The sequence below is a fragment of the Schistocerca cancellata genome, chromosome 2 (genome assembly GCF_023864275.1).
Source record: "Schistocerca cancellata isolate TAMUIC-IGC-003103 chromosome 2, iqSchCanc2.1, whole genome shotgun sequence".
NCBI classification, from domain to species: domain Eukaryota; kingdom Metazoa; phylum Arthropoda; class Insecta; order Orthoptera; family Acrididae; genus Schistocerca; species Schistocerca cancellata.
Window position 1 is genome coordinate 1,041,220,176 of NC_064627.1, and position 22,426 is coordinate 1,041,242,601.

General features: G+C 40.4%; 1 protein-coding gene across 1 annotated transcript in view; it reads left to right on the forward strand.

Moving 5' to 3' along the window:
• Positions 1-414: 414 nt before the first annotated feature.
• Positions 415-22,426, forward strand: part of LOC126160826 (uncharacterized) — a 268,831-nt gene continuing 246,819 nt past the window's right edge. The window contains exons 1-3 of the mRNA XM_049916932.1: positions 415-594; positions 4,937-5,157; positions 8,295-8,427. Coding sequence (XP_049772889.1) covers positions 415-594; positions 4,937-5,157; positions 8,295-8,427 — 534 coding nt within the window. The remainder of the gene's footprint in view (positions 595-4,936; positions 5,158-8,294; positions 8,428-22,426) is intronic.

Consider the following 22,426-nt stretch of genomic DNA (forward strand, 5'->3'; position numbering starts at 1 on the left):
TGTGGGCCACCAATAAATCCCTTAGGATCCTCTTAAACGGAACTTTATTACTAGCTGAAGTCGCTATGGCTGCTGGAAACTTATTGTTAATGTGTGTTTCTGGACCGAAGTAGGTGACTTTAAATTTTTTTGAAGATACTTAAAAACTGTGTCAATGGACCGAACTGTTGACTCGAAAATGAGATGTATTATTTACCACAAACTTCATTAACGCATTAGTAAATGGGAAGCAGTGATCAGTTTCCTTCGTCTTCCAGGAAACTGACTAGTATTCCGTCTCTAATGACAAAATGTTAACGTCCACCTTCCCATTAAACTGTATCTGATGTGGCGGAAGATTTCTATAAAAAATATCTTTTTTCCAGGCATCAGCGTCCTGTTCCTGACTGTGAGGGGGACAGACTTCTAACCGGTATGGATGAGAAAGAAGTGTACCTCAGCATGGATAAGCCGGACTTGTACAACCTCGGGTGTGCTCCCCTCACGCTGCTGGCCGCCAAACAGGTTGACGACCTGTGGTCGGTCCTCACGTGGCCGAGACAGCCGCTGCCGGTGCTCGACATTGGCTGCGGGCCCGGTGACGTCGCCAGGAAGGTGGGTTCTTCACTTTCAGGCACGTTACTACTCCATCAGAGAAATCGACGACTAAGCAACTCTCTTGTGTTTTGTAAAGTATCGTCGCTCCTGGATACCTAGGACCACCGAGATAAGGAGGTATACAGAGTGTTCATTTTAACAGAAGACACTGAAGTATCTCGAAACTACACATCTGACCAAAAAATGTCCAAATTCCAATTTGTTTGTCTCGGAGTGAGACATCCAATGATGCCACACTCAACCAGCCAGCCAACCCTGTCCATGGCTGGTAAGGGCAACTTTGAAATATTCAGCGGGAACCCCCGGTTTTTGTTGCAGTTTACGATTTTATGGCAAAATCTATATACTTTTGTCTGAAGCATTTGCTTCCTTTCGCCACAGGTGGCGCTGTAATCGGAGGAATAGAAATGGGTGCACTATCGCAATTTGTGACATTGTACTCAAAAGTCCAGTGGCATTTGGGACCCCACCTCCATGCTGCGACGTTAGTACAAGCCAGTATCTCCTAACTTCTAAATCCCGTTCGCAACGCTGTAGTCCTCCAACCCATCGAACAGGGGACTACTTGACGTGATACTGTGGCCATGGTTCGTGGTGAACGCTACTCTACTTTTCCAATTCGAGTAGGTGTTCAAACGTAGTATCGTCAACTTCAGTACACTTAGTGATCCACTTTTCAACTGACCGTAAAGAGGACAGAAGCATAGATGCAGGATTATCAGCATAGGTGTTTCCGATGCTGTCGACCATGTCTTCACGGCCTGTTGGCACTTGCTGATGCACTTTATCTTTGAAATATTCCCACAGGAAGAAATCCGGCGACATCAAATCCGGCGATCTAGCAGACCAATTAACAGGGCCACTTCTCCTGATCCACAAAACAGTGTAAACAACGTTTAATACCTCCGGTGCTTCAGTTGCGTAATGTGCCGGGCATCCGTCATACTGAAACCACATACGTTGTTGTACGTCCGGGGCAACGTCTTACAGTTTTTCCGATAGTTCCTGTTTGCACCCCTTCAACATGCCGTTGATAAGATACGAACTAATGAGATTGTTCCCTATGACTCCACACCATACGTTAACTGACAAAGGACGCTGATGGTCAACTTGCTGCAACCAGTGGGGATTGTCTTCACTCCAGTAATGCATATTATCCCGGTGACGCAACCATGGTTTGTGAATGTAGACTCAATGGAAAATAGCATAAGGGTAAAGAACTTGGGAGTCGGTTGCATTTGTTGACGTGGCCACTTACAAAACACTACTCCGTTATGGAAAACGGTGCCATGAAGTTCTTGATGCAACGACATGTGGTGTGGATAATCCTTATGACAATGCAATATGGTGACAATACTACCTAAGGTCATATCGGAATCGCGGTATAATTGCTTATCCGTGTACTGTGGTGCACTGCCGCTATTACAGCTATTTGATTAGCTTCTCCTTCAAAAACAATTTTATATGCCAGATTACGAGTAAATGGTAGCTTTAACGCGTCGCTGCACAGATTGAGTAAATCAGATCATGTCAATGTTCAATCCGCTCATAGAGAACTCATCACCACCAGCAACAAGGGCTTTCATTTATCACACCCATTTATGAATTTTAATAAAGAAAGCGATATGTAACATCCTATGTACAACAATAGATTTAAGACATTCTGTGGGGTTTCTATTTTACTTTCATATTCCTTGTTCATATCCTGATTTACAGTACCACCTCGTACGCAACAGGTGCACCAAACTTCAGATATCTATAATAATTAACAATATTATGAAAAGGATAGTTGCTACTCACCGTATACCGGAGCTAAGTCTCAGACAGCCACAACAAAAAGACTGTCAGAAAGTGAGCTTTCGGCTAGCAAGGCATTCGTCGAAAATAAACACACACACACACACACACACACACACACACACACACTCCCGCAAACGCAACTCACGCACACATGATCACAGTTTCCGACTATTTTCGATGATGACCTTATTGGTCGAAAGCACATTTTCTGACAGTCTTTTTGTTGTGCCTATCTTCGACTTGGCACCTCCGCTATATAGCGAGTAACAACTGTCCTTTTCATAACACTGAATTTTCCAAATCTTGAATTTTCCATTGTGTATTAAGTAAGAGATCAATGTATCCTTTTCTAAAGCAAGAAAAAACATGATGCTCCCGATTAAGCAGGGATTCTTCATGCAAGCTGTTAAAATATTATCCCATAGTTTGAGTGGTAATAGTGTGGTCCAAACCAAGACAATAATATCCAGTAAACATGGACTCCAAAATGCATCCATTAAGAGCTGTCACCACTTGTTCAGTATTAGAGATTTTTTTCACACGAGCCTATATGAACAAATGCTCATAGAACTTAAGGCATTCCTTTTGGAGCCCATGTATATTGGACTGTTTTCTTGTTTTAGTCCATACTGCAACCTCGTAATGCATAGTACGATTTTTTTAACATCCTGTATAGCGAAACATTGGCCTGTGCGTTCGGGAGTCAAGCTGTGAGGGTTCCATACAAACTTAATTTTTATCCTGAACTGACGCGGCAAGTACACCGAGAGATTTTTATTCAAGAAATACGTCGTGAAAGACTTCGTAGCCATATTGTATACAGATAGTTTATCCATCTTGGAAATCGAGAATCTCGGCGATTTTTGCCCGTTATCAACATTGATACTTGCAAAATATTGGTCCCAGGGATTCCAGTACCTTCGAGAATGTTTTAATTTCAAGTCTGGAGTCAGATAGTATAATAACAAATTAACAATTTACTGATTGGTTCCTTTTCTTGTACTGTGAAATCTTGTTTCTTGCCAAATTTCATGATTCTACGTCAACGGGAAAGAAGTATAGGTTTTGATGGATGAGTGTGCGAATGCCAAAAGATTTGACACAAATGGTCCTACTTTGGATTTCACTGACTTAGAAGCTTCATTGCTGCTGGTAAACCTTTCGGGGTATAATGTCGTGATCCACGAAACTGTTCTGCTCCTGGCGTTCCCTCCAGAATTGCGCTGGACATCTTCAGAGGTGTTGCTCCTCCGTTGAGACTTGAGTCGTGAAAGAGCAACGCCTCTAAAGACGTCCAGTGCAGTTCAGGGTAGAACGCCAGGAGCAGAAGACGACGACATTATACCTCGAAAGATTTAACAGGAGTATGTCATCCGGTCCTGAAAGCCTCCTTTCTGTCATTAGATGCTTCACTTTTTTACACCGTCAAGGGACAGTAGGCCTCAGTATGTGACATAAATGTGCACTTGGTAGACCTTAGTATGTGACATAAACTGGAACTTGATATGTTTACCCGTTGTTGAGAAAAATGGTTTTTCACAGTAGGGTAGACAGACAGACAGAAAAGTAATCCAACAGGGGTTCCATTTTATCGACTGAAGAAAGGAACCCTAAAAAGAAACGAATTGTAGGTACATTGTGTTTTCGCCAGTTTATGGGCAGCTCCAACAAAGCTCAAACACATCCGATGTTCCGCACACACGCGTTAAACTCTTGCTGAGGGCATAGGCCCCACAAGCACATCCCGTGTAGTCAGGAGCCGGGCACAACCGATGCAGTTCGCGAAATATGGGCGGGTTTTCAAATAGACACCGATTGATGACGCCGCTTGAACTACCTGTTAGTTGTCGCAGGGTTGTCAGAAACAGTCTGAATAGCTTGTAGGGGTGTTGCAAGGTAGGCTGTACTGAGAAATAATTGCTGAGAACAAAATTCATACGTTGTGGCAAGTCCGATTTAATTAGCAATTCAAGCACTTCCACGAGGAAAAGTGCGGTAATGCACAGACATCTGTGAGTTAGCACTTCTTCAAATGCTCATCACCTGTTAAACTGTGCTTCTTCCGGAAGTTATAAATTTAAGTAAGGTGAGCAGAAGCTACGTCTGTGCTGTCTTTCAACGGCTTGTTTAGCTAACTTCAATAATAACAAAATTGGAAACAATTAATAATTATTTCTCAGAGCAACCTACCCTGCAACACCCTTACAAGCTTTTAAGACTGTTCCCGACAGCTTTGTACATCTTTCAGGCTTTAGCTGGCCCGGTGAGCTATGTTCCATGGCACATCGCGGCGAGTCACCCTAATGTACCAGGTCACGACACACGAACTGGACGATCTGGAATCTGAACTGTACTCTCCATTCGACAACTGTGGCCTCTTCTATCAATCCCCTCTTCTCTCAATCCTCGACAAGTCTGGAAGACGCACTCAGCACGCTGTTTATCGCTTTGTGTCCTCGAAGAAACGGAAGCGCCGATTAACTTTACCAGCTGTGTAGCTTAGAAGAGCAAATGAGAAAGCATATTTCTGCACTGGCAGATTTTAGCTCCGCGGCTGCCACCGGGTACGAAGCTGGTGGCCTGCGACATCAGCACAAAGATGCTGGAGTTCTGCAGGCAGCACAACGCGCTGCCAGGCACCATCACGTACGAGCAGCTGGACGTGGTTGAGCCTGACCTGGAGAACTCCGCCGTGTGGCAGTACGCGCCCTTCGGCAAGGTGTTCTGTCTGCTGCTACTGCATTGGGTGCCCGACAACAGGTGTGTACTCAGTTTATTAAATGAAACAACAAGTTTAGTGTTACCAGTACTAGTAACAGTAAACTTGTTGTTTCATGTAATGCCAGTAACAGTCACGGTAAAGCCTAACCTAAAAATGTTCGCATTTAAATGTACTCAGTTTGTCACCATATCAACTGCTGTGCAACAGCTGGCCTGTCTTACTTCTCCGACTGTAATACAAGAGTGGTTACACTCGATCACTCCAGCTATGGATTGCTATCGAGGTACTTCAACGAGTAAGAAATACCGTAACAATCCGTCATACATTTTCTCCAATAATATTTTAAGTTCATCGATATTTATGTCTTTTGTTACTGATAAAACTAGATTGTGTAAGGCTTGTTGTCAAACTGCAAGAAGGATGTCTTGTGCATTAAAACGGAGTCACAGAGCAACGTGTAACTACGAGGGCAAGTCAAAAGGTAAAGATCACTGTTCAAAATAGAAATAAACTATTTTATGTTCAGGGAAGCTGCAGCTGTTGAAATGTATGACGTTAGGAAGAAGACCGCTAACAGTAGGTGAAATTCTTGTTCATTAAAACTCAGTGGGTTTCGCTGTCTAAAGCCGCATCGTCAAGTGCAACATACGTTGTAAAAAGCAAAGTACAGTGTCAGCAAATTTTGTGAATATTAAAATTAATAAAGGAATGTCTAGAATATAGCCACAACTTAAAAAGATCGCAGGAATATCCGTCGCTCCTAGTTAAAATTAACTGTTCTGTGAATGTCGTCAATACTACTGCGTGCTGTGTTCCTTAAAATTTGCATGCATAAAAAAAGACGGAAGAAAATATTTTATAGTGAGTGGACGCTAAAAGTTTTTAAATAAGTCCGGATTGGCGTTGAAAAATTGTCACTGCTAGAATGATTAGCCGCGACACTACGCAGATTACTGTGTGGAAAGTGTCAGGTGGCAGTGTCTTACCAGTGTGACAGCAGAGCAGGACAAAGCAAAGGCACGACCGACGAAGAGAGACTAGCTGCCTGGCGGAACCGAAGTTACCCATATGGATAGTGTGACGTCATGTACTGATGACTAGGAGCGGTAGGTCGATACCTTTACACACGAGAATAATACACAGTTTTATTAGGTACTAACACCTAATCGTACAAACAGTCAAAATTAGCAAGAATGATATGGTGCTTTAATTCCAATTGGTTATTCAACGTGAATTGTGCGTTTTAGTTTATGTATCTAAAAATGTCTACTCTTTCTAACATATTCAAAATGAGGCTTCTTTTCTTTCTTTTGGAATATTTTTAAATTTCTGAACGGCTTGTGATGCTGTGTCCCTCTTCGCTAAGTGCGTTGTTATTTTAGATGAGGTGTTCCTGAAATCTGTAATGGCCTACCGGTTTGTCCTATGTATTTCTTGCGGCAGTCATGTCATGTAATGCAGTACACGCCCGCTTTTTTATGTTTATTTCCCACGGCTTTTTCCTTGTGCCTGAGTTTTTTTCTTGTATCCGAAAATGTAGAATACGCTGAAGTAGTGTTTTTACATCTCATACGTCTGCAAATTTTTTCGCGTACTGCACCCAGACATGGTATTCTAAAAAAAGAAAAATAGAGCGTTCCTTTGTCTCCTCAGCTGGTGTTTTGCTTTGTCCTTCACCGAGCTGTCCTGACTCACACCGGAAGGGCACTGCCACCTTATACTTTCCACATAGTAATATGCATACTGCCGCGACTAATCGTGTTAGCAGTGACAATTTCTATCGCCAATCCAACCCCTTCTTGAAAACGTTTAGCGTCCGCTTACTATAAAATATTTTATTTTTTATTTTTATATGGAGACAGATTTTAAAGGATGGAGCACGCCTCTGCTCTCCCGTTAGAAACGACTTCCTTTTACGAGAAGAGGGGATGGCACATGTTCGACTAGCCAACTGGTAGAAAAATAAAAGCTGCAACGGCGTGCTATTTACTGAATATGTTCCTTCTGGATATGCAGAAAGAACCACAAAAGTTCATCATTCGCTACAGGTTGTTCTGTAAGGTATCTTTGAACGAGAGACTACGGGGAGAGTAGTGTAGATCTAGAAGCTGCAAAACTACTTTGGAGGAAATAAACTCCTCTGGTCTCTACGAGACATGAAAAAAATCTCATTCACGCTTTCAACTCAACGGAAAAAGAAGGAAAGGACACTATAGATGGGTACAGGGGAGAAGCTGCTGGTTTCATTAAAAATAAAACGGCATATCTCGTTGTGGCTTCTCCCCCACCTCCCCCCGCCGTCCACAGTATCGGCATCTATTCGTGCTGTGTGATATAGCAGAAGAAAATGAAGACAACATGATCGTTATGAAATAATATTAGGAAAGTTGTTGGACGTGAAAACGTATCCCTTTCATCGTGCCAGAATGAGAATTTCAAAGAAATCACAATGGGATGCAGTGACAGAAAAAAAAAATGCCGTCGATAGCGCATTAGCTGCAAAATTCAGGAGCAGGGTCCTTCCCTGTCCCTAAGAGTCCATTAGAAGAACATGTGGCTTTAATAGAGGGCTATGTACAACAATGGTATATTCGTATGATCAATTTAAAAACTCTTTCATTAATCGGTTGGAGGATAGACATCTTAAATTTTTAGAAAAACTGTTCTTTGCCCATAAAAAGTAGTAATTTTACAATTAGTCTATAATTTAATGCAACATTTGAAGCCACAGGAACAAAAAAGCTGTAGCCAGTAATTTTTTATGGAATTAATGAAGTGCCATTCTGACTTTTCACCAAGGTGTGCTCGATCTGCTGGTTTTCAAATAGCACAAGATATCAACAGAGAGCAAGGAATGGTTACATTGAAGACCTATAACGACACTGAATATACCGTTACATGTAATTTCATTTTTGTGCTCACATTTACAATGTTATCGTTCCCATAATGTGTTCGGCGTTGTGAACAGCAAGTCCAAGCCTGTTAATTTAACTTCGTTTGCATAATGTGAAATTAAAAACACCTTATTTTGTGTGGGTTTTTAGTATTATTGTTGTACCTTTTCACCACAAAATAGTTTTGTTGTAATTCGTTCATTTGATTCTTACAAAAATTCAGAAAGTCTTCTGTGTCCTCCACTGGGGCAACGCCACCTAATACATTAATATTTTCACAGGCGCGCTGTCCAGAACATTCACAAGCTGTTGGTGCCTGGAGGAGAGGCTGTCTTCAGCATAATAGCTAACATGGTGTTTTACACAGCGTTTGAAGAAATGGCGAAAGACTCGCGTTGGGGTCGGTACATGCAGGTAACCCTTAGGTCTACCCGATATTCTCCTAAATCTTAGAAATACTTGGGAAATTATGTTTAATAATTCTAAAAATGCCCTACCTCAGGAGAAGTCAACTTGTTTAGCCTGCCACCCACTTTTGTTTCTGTGTTAGTTGTAAAATTTTTTAACCGTCCACCGATTACACAGTAAATATGATTTATGAAGTAGGGATAAGTTTACTTTACAAAATTTATAAAGCCGAGCTACATCAAGTTAAAACATACAATAGTCAGTCCCTTATTTTCAAAATTTTTCTTTAAAGCCTAATAAAAGTATTTTCAAAATCCCTACCGGCTACCGCCCACCACGAAAGCTGAAACGCCCACTTGTGGGTGGTAGGGACCATGTTGACCACCACTGCATTCTGCCTTTTCCTCAAACGAAACTAAAGTTACTAGCCAGGAAGAATTTTCTTTTATAAATCTGAGGCCTGTCGTACCCATTACGATTGACTTTAAGATTCTCAGAGTTGTTCAACGTTCTCGAGTACTCGACGTTTCGACCCCCTGCTGCGATCATCAACAGGAGTCTTCTGGTGTCCCGTGGTTAATGAACAGGGCTAATCATAGGGCAGAGAGAGGCATCCGAGCATTCAGTCTTCCCGAGTTTCATGTACGATAAGAACCGGAAGATGCGGTATTACCGGCCAAGCTGATAACAATAAATTATACTGCACTATCCCTTGGAATATGGCTGAACTGGAATTCAATCACACTACTGTCTATGGCTCTACGTTGTCTAGGTGTCTGATTGCATCAGCTGGTTCTTGTTCAATTGATAATAATTCAAATGAACGCAGTTCCCTCGAACTGTACAAACAAATAAGTTACAATAAATTTTGTGGCCAATACAAAGAGTTTGCAATAAATTTCAAATTTTATTTCAGCAGATTCCATAAACACTTTTTCCTGGTGCCTTTTGTCAGCTTCAACTGGTATTTAAAGCAAAATCGTGCACCAGATGTGCTTAAAAGGAAGTGTGAAAGTCCATAGATCGTCTCGTGTACCTCCATACAACGTAGGTAACAATGTAAAATATCTGACTTGTGAGCGCTGATGCGTCAAGTAAGTCACTGTTCGACAGATACGAGGGCTTGTAGAAAAGTAATGCCTCCGAATTTTTAATTCTGTGCTCTATACTGGTAGAGGTACTAAAGGTCTGGTTTATTTCTCAGTCGACTGACGTAAGATGGTTTCGAATTGTAGCGTGTAAAATAGCGGTATGTGCCGCAACTATGTCGGTGCGTAAGAAACAATGTGTTATAATGGAGTGTCTAACCGCAGACAACGTGCATCCAATTGAAATCCATAAAAGAATGAAAGCTATGTATGGTGATGATTGTATCGACATCACTAATGTCCGACGCTGGGCTGTTCGTGCTCGTAATGAAGGGAGTAAAACTCGTCCAAGGAGACCAAGAGATGAATACAGTAAGTAGATTCAGAACCATGTAGCCTGCAGTATTTATTTGGGTAGGAAGAGACTTCCACAGTATAGAATGGCATGGAGAGCTGCATCAAATCAGTCTTCGGACAGAAGGCCACAATAACAACAACCTCATTGTGAGTGAAAGAGCACAATCTCATTCCAAAGCTTAAAGAACAGATTAGAAGACTTCGCTTTGATAGCGATGAAGCAGTGTAATTAGAAGCAAGGTTTTCGTTCCGTCAGAAAGTCAAATATTCTACAATGACTGATCAACAAACTGGCCTCTCGTTGGGGGAATGTCTTCGTCAAAAAGGTGACTGCGTTGAGAAATAAGTCTATAGACATGAAAAATAATGAAGTAGATATTAATAAAGTTTGTTTTATTTAAAAAGTTTCGCGAGTTTTCGAATTAAAAAAGTTCGGAGTCATTCAAGTTCAGCACATCCTCGCAAATACGATTCTCGACTGAACTCAAGCCAAAAACCTAGCGGGTATCCCGGGAGCAGTGATCAGTATTGAGGAATATGACAGGAACGATCATTCGAAGCAACAATGCCCACTAAACAATGACTGTAAAATTCATGCTTTATGAGCCTTGAGCACCTGTTCATCTTCGATACTGTGAAACCAATCGCACATCGACAACGACCATACACTCCGCGACTTACGCAGAATCGTCACTGGAGAGTGGGACAAACTGGACCAGAGCTGGCTTGATAATCTCATCGAAGATGCATAAGCGAACGTTTCAAGTCTGAACATAGTAACGTTGGCCCAGGAATGCTGTGAAAAACCTCCAGTGGGAAGCAGAGGATTTTGTCCTTACATAAATGTCTGTGTGTTTGATTTGGTGATCTGAACACATCCCAAATGAAAACAATCGCATGCTTCAAGCCAATTTTTGTTTTCTGTCCCGTGAATTTCCAAATAAAAGGGCGTGTATTTTTCGAGAAAATAAATGCAGATATTTCGAAGTGTTTGGGTGACAATTTGCCTATTCTTTCATTTCTCCAGAGAGTGGAGAATTCAGCATACGTCCTTTGCCCAGAACATCTGCTATGAATTTCGCCTTGATCATTAATAATAAACTTTATCATCATTGATTTTTCTCAATTCTATTACAATATGTAGATTTTATTTTAGTAAAACGGATTGCTCTTCATAACCTCACTTCGAGAGCCAAACTGCTGAGCAGACAGCTCTCACAACGCAAGCAGTTTTGGCGCTGAGGTGTCATCAAGAGCAATCACTCGTGACAGACGAGACTCGTTACATTAGTACAACGCCAGAGGTCCTGCAGTAGACTCACTTGTCACGAGTAGTCAATGGAGACAACAAAATCGTTCACGTAAAAGGGGCTTTAGACATAATCTGCCAAGACTTTCCAAAATAACCAGTTCTTAGCAGCCGAATCTGCACTATTATATCATTAAGACTTCTACAGGGTGAGAATTATTGAACTATTTGAATAAAACGTAAATTAGTTACAAACTACTGCGTGCACACAATTTATTCAACATATGAACGTCACTACAAATATTCGGATTTAGATTACGACACGTTCGATATTGCAGCCGTCATTGGCGATGGTGTGGCGCAGACGAATAACGAAATTCTGCATGACCCGCTGAAGTGTCGGAACAGCGATGCTGTCGATGACCTCCTGAATGGCCGTTTGCAGCTCAGAGATGGTTTTGGGGTTGTTGCTGCAAATGTGTCATTAATATAGCCCCACAAAAAGGTGTCGCATGTGTTCCGATCCAGAGAATATGGCGGCCAGTTGGGGCCCATGCAGTGGCTTCTGAGTACCTGAGAGCCACAATGTGTGTCCCTAAAGTGCTTTTCCAGAACATGAAACACCCTCCTGTTTCGATGGGGTCGAGATCCGTCTCTCACGAACCATATCTTGTCGAAATGAGGGTCACTTTGTATAATGGAGATGGAATCATCTTCCAAAACCGTCACGTGCCGTTCGGTAGTCAACGTGGCATCAACCATGAACGAATATCGAACCGACAATCCGTGACTGGACATTGCCCACCACAGAGTCACGTGCTGAGAGCGAAGAGACTTCTCGATCGCGAAATGAGGATTATCAGTCCCCCAAACGCGTTTATTTTGGTTACTGACGAACCCGTCCAAATGGAGGTGGGCTTCGTTGCTAAGCCAAACAACAATGCGCATGCTAATTCCCATCATGCTACGCAGCCAACAGTGCAGTAACAGTGCAGTTTGAACTTCCTGAATCAAACCATTCAGAGACGCTGTGACGATTTTATTTCATGTAGTTCAATAATTGCCCCCACCCCACTTATATCACTAAGGTCAGCTAAATTCTAATGCGCGCTTTTGTGCTGATTAATTTAAGATGTTACAATAAGATGTGAATGAAGTGTTTCTCACTCTGGATATTTCCACACTATCACAAGTAGACATAATTTAACTTTGTTTATTTCAACAAGTAAACTTCGAACACAAACACTGTTTCTGAAGCAGCGCAACAGAAGAAAATAAACGTTTGTCCATCGATTCTTCCTAGTATTGTGAAGGAAAGTTTCATCACAAATAACTATTCTTAAACGAAACCGGAGTAGATTCTTGAGAGCTTAGACTACGTTCTCGTGAGCAATGAAAAGTCTGTCTTCAAAATAAATTACGTATGCAAAGTTGTATCTCACGGACAGTACGACTTGTCCACGGTGCGGAACACAAAGGCTCAGAGCGCAGGTGGCGGGCGACGTCCCATCTGAGGCTGTATCCAAGCAGTGGTGGTACTTGAGTCGCTGGCTGGCGAAGACAGAACTGGCTCTAGCAGGCTCCGTGCTGGGAGAAATACTCGCGCGCCGGAAGGTTATAATTTCCCTATTGGCTAGCGAAGCTGCAGCGAATGCAACAAGAGATACGTGTCTGGAGTGACGCCTGTTCTGCACCCTCTAGCTGCTTACCGGGAGACCCTCTGTGGATTGAGCAAGATACGGAGTGAACCAGCATGACCGCAGGTGTTGGACTGACGATAACCCGCTGAACAGAGATGCGTTGCGGGTTGGCAGCGTCGCAGGCGAATCCAAGATAGACAACAGTTACACGAAAGTTCTCCTATAAACGATAACAAATATAATTAGAATGACTGCACAGTCTCACTAAATTATTAAAACTTCCTAAAATTACTGCTAGGAAACAAAGAGGCGTATCATTCCAATGGCAAATTACGTCCTCTTTCTGCTAGCACAGACTTCTTGTAACTCATGCATCTGACTCCTTGATTGTTATTTTATGACGTTTTGTTAACAAGCTTTCTAAGATTTATCCGTTACCATTTTCTTCGCCTCAATGAATCTCTGTTAATTTTATATGCTACTGATACAATTATAATGAAATATTCGGCGTGTCGAGCTCTTTAAGAGGATATATTATGGTTTTCTGAGCTTTTATGGTGCAGGAACACAAACACAAACACAAAAGTAAATCGCTTCGAATACGAGCATCGCACATAATCAGATGACTAGTACACAGCGTTCCAGCCACGTATATGTATGTGTCATGTAGTTCCATAAGTCCGCTTATTATCGAAAGTACGATCGCTTGGGATATCATGCAATATTTGTGACTGGAATGAAGATTTGTTGGTAGGGACGACGCACGCGCTACCTGCGACGGATGGTCATCAACAGATTAAGAAATAAATAGAGCTGTGAACCAGAGACAAGACCTTGCTGTTCATATTTTAAAGTAACTACCTGGCAGAAAAATCTAATAGTAACTTCAGAAGTTATGCAGCTGTTGCAGTACCCCATAACAAAATACTATCACAGAAAGGATTTACAGATATCAGCCACATCTTTTTAAGAATTAATATTGAGAACTTGTTTCAAAAGTTCAGAGATGTAAAACAGTGCACTTCACGAATTGAAAAAAGTATTATCTTATGATTGCAGTATCAGTGAGTCCCAACTGTAATGTTCTTGCACGAATATCTGGGTATCACAACTTCAAGGAGCACGAAATGGTATGACTGCATAGGTCAGTCATTTGTAAACTAGATGGCGGAATTCAGTTCATTGACAAGGTAATAGGAAAATGCAATCAGTCTACAGAGAAGTCTGTTTACGAAACTATTGTGTGACCCATCAGTAGTATAACTTGTGCCAGTTCGAGCACAACCTGCATTGTTGCCAGATTTCCCTCCCTTATGACAGTGTGCTCTTTTGCCAGGTATTCCCCTATCCCTGCACCTCCACCTACTTCACCACCGTCCCATTGACCTCATGTAAGCCAATTGACAGGTCTATGACATCAGAATCCAAGATGGCGATCGAAGATGATGGACCTCGGGATACGAACACACTTGCTAGGTCACATTTCTTAACTTGAAACTGGCGGGAAATGAAAAAATCCTTGGTTTCTCCCACTCCTATGATATTACACTTCAGTTTCCCTACGTTTAAGTCCATGTGTAATGTTATTAATCAACTGACGCCACTTCTGGGATAGGATAGGAGTTTTTATGCTTTTATTTACATAAATACCACGCTGTGGATGGCCTCTGCATGTCGGAAAGGCCGAAGTAGCAGCGTATACAGACACCGCCAGAGGGTTGGAGTGATGAGCACCAAATCCCACCCACTGGCTGATGACAGATGCCACACTCATACTACTGATTCAACTACGTAACGGAAAATGCAGAATAATAGCTCCAGTTTCCACTACCAGCATGATGTTGGCGATGGTGGTGCAGTCACAGCCGACCTAAGTTAAATTGCTCGGGAAATTTTAAAATGGAAGACGGTTATTTATACAAGAGCCGTTCAATAAGTACTGCATCACTTTTTGTCTGAAAACATGTTATTTTATTCAGGATTTCAATATACCGTACTATTCCTCTCTCTTTAGGCAACAAAACCCTATTTTTCAGCGTAACCTCATTCAATACGGTGACTTTACGACACCTTACTCGGAGGTCCGTATGTCCACATGGTACCACTGTATTCGTTGTTGTCAGAGCCAACGTCTTGCTGCATCAATAACCTCCCTATCAACCACGTACTGGTTCCTGCAGAGTACATGTTTCATTGGAAAAAAACAAACGGAAAGTGTGAGATTCGGGCTGTAGGGTTAATTAATACCTCAACAGGTAGACAAGTGTGTCAGCACTTCCGACAGAGACGCCCAGTTGTCCAGCGAGGTGTTTGTTTGTGATCCGTCGATCACCTCGAACGTGAGTGTTCACATGTTTCAACACCGCAGAAGTCACAGCTGCGTGCAGGCTGCTGGCATGCGTTAAATCAGACAGATATACGTGACTATATTTCGATAAAGATGGATGCCTTGCCCAGTGACTGACTGTGCGTTTGTTCACTGGTAGGATTAAGTAGACATTCTACAAGTGTCTATGAGTGTCTGCCATGCTCTGGTCTTCCGCCAAAAGAAACTCTCTGCTGGGAACACACCTCTGTTACAGACGCCATTTTGAAGACTGTACACAGCGCCGCCACCGATGGGCACCTCATGAATTTACAGTGTCTGAAGCGAGAATATTTCATGAAGTCCCACAACAAATTCCACATTTCTTTCCACCAAACGTGGCTGAGAAAAAAATGTGTTGGATTACATGTTGAACAGCCACATTGAAAAATTGTGGGACAGTTGGTACTATGATTGCATATCGAATTGAATTTTCGTAATACTAAACCATGTTTTTTTTTAATTTCTGTTCCGGATTTCTTATTTTTGGTTCCCAATCTGTGCGACCGCTAAAACAGTCTTGACTGGATCTCATTTCTTTAAATACATTTTTTATTAATGTAAATGGAATGCTTATTTCAAGTCATCCATTTTTGAAAAAAGATTAACCATTACTTACAACAATATTTCACTAATTGGCTTTTATTCAACTTTTTTAACTACAATATTACATCGAAAAATAATGAATTATTTTGCGCCACAGAAGCAACAGAAATTCCTGTAGATAAGAATAGTTGAAAAAGTTAGAAAAATTTCTTCATTCGAAATATCCAAATATTCATATGAAGCCAGATGAAATTTTAAATAGAATTGTTACTGAGAGTAATGTAAAATTATGAATGGATATAAGAGAACATAATATTGGAAGAGAGCTAGAATTTAATAATCAAATTATTGAAGCTAATAAAAAGACTGTTGCTAAAGATATCCCTAAAATTATTACATTCGAACTAATTGATATAAATTTTAATTTGGTTGATGGAATGTATGTTAAACATACTGATTGTTTTCGCAGAGAAGCCAGTATTATTGCTTCATTTAAACCAAATGCTTACTTTGGAAGACCAATAATTTATGAACCATATTATCCTGTAAATCTTCCTGTTTTAGATCCCATTCAAGATTTAGAAATTACTGTTATTGATGAAAATGACAATTTGATTGATGTTAATTGTGCTTGTGCAACGTTTGTTCTTAAAATGTTTTAATAAATTTTATCCTTTATAAATCATGAAAAAAATCGAGAGTTATCAGTTCTACTCATTCTCTGCGAATGAGAAAAGTAAACATAATTTAAATGCACCCAACTAGGAGACAGGGATTGAAATAAATGTTCTAGCTAACCCAGATAGATCAGAATCAGATAATCCAACATGTTATGGAAAATCCAATAAAAAATTTATCGGTAAGTATGTGGCAACACTGTTTCATTTTGTGAGCATAACGAAAGGAAATGATATTTTATGTACAATCAAACATCCTTTTATTTCATCAGCAGCAGTGTTATATTTGACTTCATGTGTCACTGATAAAATAAGCTTAGAAGGATAAATTAACAATGGAAAAATAAAGAGTATGAAAAATGAAGTACTTTATCCATTATTAATTTTTGGTCGATTTTTTATAGATTATAAAAACTTAGGTGGGAAGGAGATTTAACAGTAATTTTTACTAGGTCTTGTAGTTCTGAAGATGCAAATCTTAGATGGCCTGATTACAATGATGCTAGAGTTGAAATTAAAGATGCGCTTCCTAAGGAAGGAAAAATTCTGATAGAATCGATGGAAATTTGTGTAGTAATGAAGAAACCTAATTTTCCCACAGTGAATGTGGAATACTAATCAACCAAATAGTTTTCTCAAAGTATACGATCCATTATTCGATTTTAAACGACTTACACTACTCAAACTGGACACTGACATTTCTCCATATAACTTCATAAGAAACTGTCCTATCTATGCGATTAACGGCATTCATAGAACGAATATTGTAAGTTCACAGAAAACGACAATGAAAGTTTGCTTGGAACATTTAGTGAAAAAATTTCTACAGATATGCTTACTGAAAGTTTTCAACTATATAAATGAACAAAAGATTAGAGAAAGTTTAGAAATCTTTACAACATGTTTTCATTTCACTTTGAAATATTTTCAGAACGATAGAGATTATAAAAACTGAGTAATGTTAATTAGAAAATGATTATTCATTGTATTTTTTTCTGAATAGTTCTTTTTATGTCAATGATTTTAGCATTTTGAATTTCCAAATTCGGTTAATATTTGCGTGAGATCGATGGACAGCACTGGCTGCAGGCCAAGCCTCCCTCAGTTGTCACTGGGAGCTTTCCACTCGTATTTTATTCACCAGCCTGTGGCCTCTAGATAAAGGTAATACTGACGTAGAGCAGTAATTTACGTCAGTGCAAACGAGGTCAAGCGTTGAGTGAATTTACGTCAGCATGACTTACGTTAAACATTGTCTCGTGCTGATATAAGCAGTTCATAACTTCATTCACAGATGGCGCTGATGGACTACACATTGAAAATAACAGTGGAACATGTTCCACTTTAAACACAAATTAATTATTTTACAATTGATTTCAGTATTTATAACATCATGTACAGTCGTGCTCACAAGTATCTGAACGACCTGAATTGCATTTCGCCTTATTCGCATGCAACCCACATAACGCATCTGTCTAGCAGGTCCTCTAATCGCTCCTCTGTACAGTCGTTTGACTATTGAAAATGGTCCCAACAAATCACCACTAGAAAACACTGGTCTGTATCGCAATAACTCGAGATGTAAGGTAAAACCAAGATACTACAAATATCAGGGAACCCTTTATCACAGATAAGACTGTCCTTAAGGCCTGTAAGCTCACATTTATTACAATAAATGACATACCTGAAATGCTACCTGTCTCATTATTACTTCAGATAGGTAAAGCACGTAATAAGTTCGTTGTATTCATGATTTTCTCTTCAAAGTAACATACCGTACTTATTGTTTAACACAAAATGACATTAGAAATTTAAGTTATTCACGAGCAGCTAGTTGAGAAAATGTATGAACTTCAAATGACACGACGAACAGTCTCATTCTGCATATGGATTCAAACCCAGCTAATGCAAACTAAGCAAAGACTTCGTGACTGACGGAAAGTAACAGTCATTCCTGACTAGGTATACAGAGAGTGATATACCTTGATTTTAGACAGTATCAGTTAGCGAATATCAACTTTATATTACATAACGTAAACATTTTTAACGGACGCGAATTCGTACTCAACATCTATTGTCCTTTTTAACGAACTACGAGAGATGTTAAATATTGCTTCTTCACAAGTAACTTACTTGAAATGCCGTGAGGTAAAGCTTTGTGTGGGATAGGGATTCGAACCCAGAACCTAATCGGATTGTTATCGAAGCACAATCAACTGTTACTTATCGAATTTTCTCGGCAGTAGCTAGGAGTTTTAACTGAAATGACTAGACGAAACATTAATTCTTTCCTTCCCAGGACTCCAACGTGGCACCTATCGCTGTTTTATTCTACATAAAACGAACGTTAAATATGGGTTTGTTACAACAGCAGCAACATGTGAGCACGTTTGAACTAGAAAAAATATGACGAAGAGTTCCGTGCTGAGAATCGAACCACACACATATCGTTGTTGACTGCACACAAAGAGACGTCAGCTACCGAATTTTTCTCAACCTGCAGCTCGGAATAACATCCTTGAATTTACAGTGACCTCGCAAATAGTTCTGTGTCTCACTGGGCGTCAAAAACGTCAGATATCGTTAGTGTTGACAACGAATAAAAATACATTCAAAATCTAAATTAGTATCCACCAGCAGATAGGTGTTCTCATGCTAGAGCTTGATAATACATAATGGAAACTTTAGTACCGGGCCAGAATTCTAACCCATTCACGCACAATATGTGGAGATGTTGAGGAATCCGCAGTTTTGAACATACAACAAATTATTGTCGAGCTGTTTTTCACGAAGGGATCAAATTTCTCGTTAAGGGCGGTCTGAATTCCATCCCCAGTTCAGAACCAATTTTATGAAAATACTGAAGCTCAAATAAAATATGAAATAAGTGACCTGTGATCCTACATGGCGTTTGTTCCGTCACTAGAAATAAATAATTAGTACAAGAAAGATTACTGCTGATAGACTTTCTACATGACGCTACTCCTGACTTTATTGTGGTTCAATTTAACGTCTACTTGGTAGAGAAGGAATATCATGTTTAACGTGAATTTCAGACCACAATACCATTATACCTTCTTCACTTGGCGTCGCCAGAAGAGAACAGGATCTGTCTCTACTTATCAAAAATCATGAGCAGAAGTTGGAATCGAACCCAGACCAGAGCTATAGGAAACAATCATCAGCCCAATAGACCACCAAATCCTCTTCTCTGTGACACATTTTTCTATCGTAAAATGTTGCTCCACACTGGATGAGAATTCTAATACACAGGCTCCCTGTAGTGCTTTGAAGCATGTTCAGTACATTCCTTTACTTGGTTGACCGAATCGCCATGAACTAGCTGCCTCGGCTACCCAGTGCATACATTCGGCTCTATTTTCTAATCATCGAAATAAAATCACGTAACTGCCACTTACACAGAACTGCCAACAGTGTAGGATGCAGAAATTTAAATAGGAAGTGTTCCTTTTCACTTGAGCTACTCTATTGCGCTATCTGTTTGTTGAAAACGCCGTGCAGTGCAAAAGAAAAACTGTAACTGTCTGTCTCTCAGAAGTTATCAGTGTAATGGAACGTTGAACATAATTCCCTTCACTTCTCAACCCAGAATAGTGGCATGTGGAAAAAGGAGCTAACTTCTGCGACATTTTGTTCATTTCAGGTTTAATAGACAGCCAGGCAGTAGATGCATCTCTAAAATTTTGTATCGTGTATGGGGAGAGCGCATCGTGCCAAATGTTCAAATGTGTGTGAAATCTTATGGGACTTAACTGCTAAGCTCATGAGTCCCTAAGCTTACACACTACTTAAATTAAATTATCCTAAGGAGAAACACAAACACCCTTGCCAGAGGGAGGACTGTAACCTCTGGCGGGACCAGCCGCACAGTCCGCGACTGCAGCGCATCAGACAGCTCGGCTAATCCCGCGCGGGCCACATCGAGAAAAAATACGTAAGAGAGGAATTTTCTACACTAACTGTCGTGTGGTAACGGCATTTTATTCTTCATCAAACCTTGTTTGACAGCTTTAATTCAGAACAAGTTTTCTACATGCATGTAATCAATAAACTGCATGTGGATTGTCTGACTGTTATAGATAACATCAGAGAATTCGCATATATCATTGATGATTAATTTCCCTCTCATGTTTACTATTGTTTTCACAACACTAAAAGAAACCTTACGAAAATTGTGCATTGTATTATAAGTAATGAAATAAAACTACCCATGATAACCTTACGACGAAACTCTGTTTCAATAAAACTGAGTATCTATACACAAGGGTGTCTCTATCGGCACGTATTAGAAAAATACTATTCACTTTGATTTCGATTGGGTTTTTGTTAGATCGGTATACTCAAGCGGTATGCAAATGTTGAAAAATCGTTCAAATGGCTCTGAGCACTATGGGACTTAACATCTGTGGTCATTTGTCCGCTAGAACTTAGAACTACTTAAACCTAACTAACCTAAGGACATCACACACATCCATGCTCGGGGCAGGATTAGAAGCTGCGACCGTGGCGGTCACGCGGTTTCAGACTAAAGCGCCTAGAACCGCACGGCCACACAAACCGGCTAGTGCGTGTTTTTCCAGAAACTACGACACCAGTTGCGATTGTTGGCAACACATGAACAGACATTAAAAGTGCACGTTAATTTTCACTACCAGGCCGGTGTGCACGTAATAGGGCTTGAAATGAAATTATGAATATTTTTGTACTGGATCAGGATTCGGACCCACATACTTACCTTTGGAGGAGATCTAGAGAAGATTGCAGTCTTGGGAAAAGGAACGAAATGATTGAACTATTCTGTTCCAAGAGATTCAGATCCTCGAAAGAGGAGATATGAATTCAAATCACAGTCCAGCACCAAATTTTTCAACGTCTCTAGTTCAATCGAGTGCTAGTAAAATAAGAGCCCTGTTCCTTTAAATGCCTATCGGTTCCTCAAATAAAGCAAAATTTTCTAATGTAAGTAAGTTTACTGGTGACAGTATTTCTGTTTACCATGACTTCCGCCTACGTCATTTCCCAACGTAAACCGGCTCCGCCCAGTTGGTAATGAAGGAACGTGATGTTTAATGCGGATTCGGGATGATAACGTCGTTCTCTTGATGCTACCAGGGGTAAAGTAAATCTGTTTGTGCCTCTTAAAAGTAAATGCCTGAACCCATGCGTTGCACCTGTCATAGTTCGTTCCGCCAGACCATTGTGGCCACATTTCCCAGCCCCAGGAGTGTGCTGTAACGGATGATGTGATTAACTTACAAAATTAGTTACTCTGGAAACAAAGCGAGTGTATTGAATGGTTAAGTAGAAGGAAGCTTCTGACGCGGAGATTATGCTATTCTCATGTCAGCAGGACGTAAAGACTCTTCTAGGCATCATAGCCTCGATGTGAAGCCATTTTGAAATTTTCACTAATTCAGCAAATGTCTTAGTTCGAGAAAATCCACTGTGAAGTGTGAAGTTAGCGGATAATTCGATTATTACTATTATTTTCTTCATACCGCTGCTGGAACACATGTGCTTGAAGATCATTTAATGCCTTTTGGTCATTATAGAAGTAGCTGCCCAAGAAGAGGTTCTTTCCCTGTCTACGGAATCCTTTTCATGTTAATATCAAACATCAGCAATTACTCGTAGATTACATTAAAACTAAAGTAATTGATGAAGACGTTGCTCGATATCAAAAACGCTCTGCCTTTCTTCATTTACTTGCGCCTAGAAATGGCTGTCGAATACTGCGAAACTAAAAGCCAAGGGATCTTACTGCCTTCCGATATACGTCGCTGTCAGTTTTTCCATATGATTTGGTCGGCATGACCTGTTACAAGTTGTATATGACAGAGAATGTTTTAGAAAATCAATTGTTTTGCTTTGCAATAAACAGAAAGATTTTCATTCTAAGCTATCCAAGTTCAAAATTTTCGCAATATTAGCTCAAATTTAATATTCGCTTCTGTAATGTAGGAAAGTATTTCACAGTTGCAAAACCCACATCCGACTCATTGACGTTACGCTTAGTCGCTGACAATAAATTCTAGCTCAGAGTGACACCAGTTTAAGTAACC